Below are 6,220 nucleotides of genomic sequence, written 5' to 3' on the forward strand. Positions count from 1 at the left end.
CATGAACCTATGATGTAGAATCCGATCATTGTTCTGCTTCAGCTGTGGCTTGGACTTGAGCTGCATACTGTAAATTCCATAGAACATCTTCAAAAGAAGGACGTGATGAGGATTCTGGCGATATGCATTTGCTTGTGATGGATATTGCAATTGATAGTGACTCTTGATTGCAAGTGGTCAACACCGTTGGATCTACAATTTTTCTTCTACCATCATGACTATCAAAGGATGCCTGTGATTCACAACACAAGGTTTTCTTATCCATTAAAAATTTATTAATGAATAAAGAGTAATGCTAGAGAACCAAAATTTTTTTATTTAATTTCAGCTAACTTTTTTAAAATTATTATTTATTTTGTTTATCTTAAATTATAGATGCTAAATTATACCTGAATTATAAAATTGGCTAATACTGACTAACTAAAAGTTGATTCCATATACTTTCTCATGAATAAAACTATCTACTCCCTTAGTTTCCCTAGGAAACCAACAAAAATCAGTCAAAAATTTTACATACAGAATTTAAACATTACATATCCAAAAAAAAAAAAAAAACAAGTAAAAACTACACATCTATACAACACAGGGACAAAATTATGCTTCTACTTGGATGCAAGTGCTTCTATAAGGACAAAATTTAAGGACCAATATGAGAGTTTATTCAAACTTTCTACTTTTAGTTTTCTTAAAGGTGTAAAAAATGGGGGATCTTGGCAAATGGCAATTATTGTCAAAGAACATGTCAACACCAACAAACAATGATGAATTTTTATACTTTCCGAAGCTTTATTTAGAAAGTAATGATATTTCATACAAATATGTGCTACATGTGGATGTATATTTACTCTCATTCATCCAAAGAAAATTTAAGGCAGAAGTTTCTAAAAGCTTATATCTGACCTTTTCATTAAGAAAAAATGCTTCCCCTTTTCCGCTTGCGACAGGTCCAACAAGTGATTCAAACAGTATGAATCCGAAGTTATAAACATCGTCATCTAATTCTGGATTATCTTCCTTTGCCTGTACAAAACAGAAAGCAGCAGAATCACTCTAGGACCAGTCATCAATGCAACTAGACTAAGATGTTGGGATGAAAACATGAAAGCAAACCTCAGTCTTTTCAATCTCTTCAGCAATGATGGACATGCCATAGTCACTTAGTTTTGGAATGTCATGCTCATCAAGTAAAATATTGTTCGTCTTTAAATTGTTTCCAAAACAGCCAGGTATGACACTAGTATGTAAATGATGGACTGCCTTGGCAACTCCAATCAGAATTGACAATCTATCAGACCACTTTAATGCCTTCTCTGGTGAAAATTCTGAATGTTTGAATTAAGAAAGATTAGTAGTGGATTGGTGCCTCAAATACCATAAAGCTATAGCAGAAAAACCGGTAAGAGAATTATATATAATGAAGTTAAATGTGATATTGACATATGTAGAGCATCATGGTGATCAGAGATTCAGAGTATAATAGAGAAAATTAAGAATTAAAAAATCCTCTAAATGGTGAAAATGTTGGCTATACATGTGAGTACACCCTCTAAAGGCCAATGAGTGTAACTAACAATGAATAAATTCTTAATTAATAACTAACTAGCTAACACAATAATACCTCAAATAATATATAAACAACTGAGTTATTAACAACCTTAGATCACCAATCCTATGCCAAATAAGGTATGCATATTAATTTCAAAATATGGAATAAGAACAAAACATAGATTCTCAAATCATCAAAGTAATGTATGATAGTTTTTCATAAGCATGCTTGAATTCCCTAGTCAAAGTATAGTCTTGTCATTTTGATTGAAATTCAAGCAGCAGTGAATAGCAGATTCAAATTAGAGAGACAAGGGAAGCAATGGTGAAAATTTATGCTCACAGCAGCATAAATACTACGATGACATGCTAACTATAGTTACTAGAAAGCTGGTACGAAGACAGGTGCACAGTTCATTTTTGGTACACAATTCGTTAAATTTTGTCATTAATTACAAGTGGTTCTTCAAAGAGAATTTGGTATCCACTATCCAGTACAACTTGAACAAGGAATTCAATACATAGTATGCAGGTAAAAAAGAAAGTTCTGATAATAACCTGACAGACGGCTGCGATAGTCCCCATTTGGCACATACTCGTATACAAGATAGAGTTTGGGAATGCTAGAGTCATCTTGTCCACCACCATCAATGCTGTGACCCAATAGGCTAACCAAGTTTGGATGTTGAAGTTTTGAGAGTAAATCCAACCGAATTTTGAGGTTTTGAATTGAGCATTTCTTCGACAAAGCAACAGATCGTATCACTGTATAGGATCCATTCTCCAGTTTAGCTTTGTAGAGCTGAAAGAAAACCATGCATCATGAAGAACAATCACTTGCATAAAGAACATTTGAAAGCCAAAAACAGTCCAATTACTTTCAAAGAATATTACCTTCCCTATGGAACCTTCGCCAATATAAGTTGACAAGTCAAAATTTTTGGTGACGTCCTTCAACTCTTCAGTTGAAAATTGTCTATAAAACGAAGTTGCTTGTGTCCCTAGCTTCAATGTCTGTGAAATGAATCCTAACAGTAACAGACATGGAAAATAAGAACATTACTATTTAATTTGTCCCTATCAATTCATTGATCTAGGAATATACTAGAAAATGAAAAGTAACACAGATAAAAGGGGACGACCAATGCAGAAATACTTACTGGCACTGGCAAGGAATTCAGAGGAAACCCCTGCTGTTGAGGAATCTTGGACAACTTTTGGGAACACTTCATTCTCATATGTTTCCCTTAAGTAACCTTGTCTATAAAGTAAAACTCCGGAAGCTAAAATCACAGGAACTACTATAAAAATGATACCAACCACCACAGCAATTTCCCATGCCGAGAACTTCTTCAATCCTGAATTACAATAAGACCCTCTCTGCTGAGGCTGAGAATCAGCAGACAAACAGTTTCCACCGTATCTAACAACTCGTCGATCAGACGTGCCGGCCAAGCAAGAAGGAAGTGCACCATTTAGCTTGTTATTAGAAATATCCACAAACCCAAGTTTATTTCCACACATTAGTTTGTTGGGGAGGGAACCGCTGAGTGCATTGCTCGCCAAATTCAAGTAACTTATGTTTGGCAAAGAGAACAATGTATTTGGAGGTGTCTTACTAAGATCATTTGACGAAAGATCAAGATGTTGAAGCCGTTCCAGTTCACCAAACTCACTAGGTATCTCACCTGAGAATGAGTTTTTGCTTAGAAGAACTGTAACCACTGTTTTTGGCATCAATGGTAACTTAGAATCCAAATGATTCTCTCTTAAATCCAAGACATGAAGGGAAGTGAGAGCACTTAGATCAGGTAGTTCACCAGATAACTCATTTTGGGACAAGGAAATATCATTAAGGGACTTAATTTTGCATATTGAGGTAGGGAATGAACCAATTAACTGGTTGTTCTTCAAACTCAACACATTAAGATTAGACAATGAGTCAAACCAATTGGGTATGGTGTCATTAAAGTAATTTCCATTAAGTGCTAGTGTATGAAGATTAACCATTGTTGCCATTCTTGAAGGGACAGAACCAAACAAGAAATTTGAGCTTAAGTCCAAAACTTGAAGATTAGATAACCTATGAATCTTATTAGGAAGTGGACCCCAAATCCCTAAGGACACCAAGCTAAGGACCCTTAAGCTTGTTAACCTTGTCAATGTGGTGACAAAAGAATGAACAGAAAAATTTGGGGATAGTGTTAAATTAGAAACTGCAAATCCATTGATGTTGTTTTTGTCTACCCTCACATTAGGTTTGTCCCCAACGATTTTGAGCTCAGTTACTGAATTGCCATCACACTTAATGCTTGTGTGGGAAGATGAAGGACGGTTACAAAGGTCATTGTTGTAATTTCCCCAAATCTCTAAAGAGGTAGGGTACTCAAGGTACTTCCTTATCTGAAACAAGACTTGGGTTTGAGCTTCTTGAAGCTCATGGCTGATAGGGATGAACGTGAACATGAACAAAGAAAGAGCCACAAAATAGAGGTGAAAATTCCTCATTGAACTTCAAATATTTTCAAATTTCAAAACAATTTCTTCAACCTGAAAACAACACAGCTCCATAGAAAAGAGAGAGAAAGCGCGAAACTTATTCAATGGAGGGTGTTAGTGTTATTACACTGCACACATTTAATTTCTCAACAACGGTAATAAAAAGAAAATACCATGAAGAGAAGAGAAAATGGACCGTTCATTCATCAGTGGTAAAGCAGCACCTAGAGACTAGAGAAGTGAAATAAATGAAAAAAATTATTAGTGACATTGCAGTTCAAGTTCATAGTAACTCAGAAAAGATGAAAAAATGAGTCAAAGGTAGATAAATGAATAATGGAAGTAGTAGTTGAAAAATGAAAATGCCATAATAACTGCACACAGCATTTAATACTTCCCTTCCTGATAATACTGAACAGTGAACGGTGCTCTCTCTCTCTCTCTCTCTTTGTTAATGGGGAGAGTCTGGGACCAGCTATGCCGGAGTATAAGAAGAACAAGAAAGAACAAAGGGTTATTTAAAATTTCTGGAATGTTTTATATTGAATGATATTTTAATGTAATTTTTTTACCGGAAAGAAAGAAAAATGTGTCTTTTGTTCCTTATTCCTTTTTTTAGTTCCTTCTTCAATTTTTTTTTTTTGTTTTTGTTTCTTATCTAAAGAAAATACAGGGTAAATTATTTAATTAAATAAATAAATTACATGTTAAATGATCTAATTGTAACTTTTTTTTAAAAAACTTACGTTTCAGTCATAAATCTATTAAAAAGTATCACGGAATAGAACATAATTTATTTAAAAATGCTAAAGATCACGAGAAAATAACATAATCTACGGAAGAGAAAAATAGATTATGCATAATGAAAACTCGTTGAAGGCAACCATAAATGGCATGTATTTGGAGAGAAATAAACAGTAAAAAAAGGTCACAATTTACATGAATTTATAATATCTGAAATAAAGGAATAGTACGCTAGAGTATAAAGTTAGACTATTTTATGGCAGGATTCTTATCAAATATATTATAGTTAAAAAAATTTTTGAATATTATATTTGATCAATTAGTAAAAATTTTAGAATATTGTATTTAACCATATGGAAAAAGGGATAAGAATGGGAAAAAAAAAGTAGGAGAAGAAGATGTAGAAAACACAAAAACTAATAGCATAGAAGTGATTAATTGATTATAAATATTATTTAGGCGCATTACTTAATTAACATTTATTAAAATATTTATTTAATAATTAAATTAGAATATCGAAGATAAGATATTTTTAAATTTATCTCTAAAAGATTTTTTTTAACTAAATTGATTCTTCAAAGATTATAAATTAATCATATTTATTTTCTAATCATTTCATTAACAATTTTTTTTTAAGATTGATGTTGTAAAACGTTAATTAATAATATATATAATATCTTATGTCACCAAAAAAAATATATCTACTTAATATATTAAAATTGGGTTTTTTTCCAACTAATGAAAGTGATGTGTCATTTTCTCGTGAACCCGTTTTTCCTCCAAAATAAATTCATTTAATAAATAATGCATAATTATACTAATTTATGAAAATATCTTTATTTTAATTATATAAAATCAATATTTAATAAATTATTAAACTACTTATCAATTATTAATCATAAATGTTTTTAATTATTTTAATGAATAATGCATAATTATACTAATTTAGAAAAATATCTTTATTATAATTATATAAAATCAATATTTAATGCATCATTAAACTAATTATCAATCGAAAATATTTTTAAATATTTTAATTATATTCATTTTAATTATATTCATATCCTTCTAATTCTTATTCATTATCCAATAATTTTATTAGTGGCAAGTTGTTAATCTATTTATATTGATAATAATAATAATTTTATTAGGATAAATATCAAATTCTATTCCTAATATAAAAATATAAAATTTAATTCCTTCCATTTTTATTTTACCACTATAAAAGACCATGTATGCTAGAAAAAAATATCATTCGTTTACCAATTACTCTTTTATTTGATAGCTTTTATAACAATTATTTTTCTTCCTATGAGGCGTCGTTGCAAGAAGACAACTATCATAAATACAAACTATCACACTCTCCAACTTTCGTGCTCATCATTCGGAGCTCTATAAGATATGTTATCTATAAACCATGGTGTTATCATGT

At 31.3% G+C, this 6,220-nt stretch overlaps 1 protein-coding gene across 1 annotated transcript; it reads right to left on the minus strand.

Annotated features, from left to right (window-relative positions):
- On the minus strand, positions 1–4,514 carry LOC130936174 (probable inactive leucine-rich repeat receptor-like protein kinase At3g03770). Its single transcript, XM_057866201.1, has 6 exons — positions 2,706–4,514; positions 2,440–2,573; positions 2,104–2,347; positions 1,111–1,322; positions 901–1,020; positions 1–232 (listed from the first exon to the last, which is right to left on the minus strand). The coding sequence occupies exons 1-6, from the start codon at positions 4,051–4,053 to the stop codon at positions 26–28; spliced, it is 2,265 nt and encodes a 754-aa protein (XP_057722184.1). The 5' UTR covers positions 4,054–4,514; the 3' UTR covers positions 1–25.
- Between the last annotated feature and the right edge of the window lie 1,706 nt (positions 4,515–6,220).

Source organism: Arachis stenosperma, chromosome 6 (assembly GCF_014773155.1).
Source record: "Arachis stenosperma cultivar V10309 chromosome 6, arast.V10309.gnm1.PFL2, whole genome shotgun sequence".
NCBI lineage: Eukaryota > Viridiplantae > Streptophyta > Magnoliopsida > Fabales > Fabaceae > Arachis > Arachis stenosperma.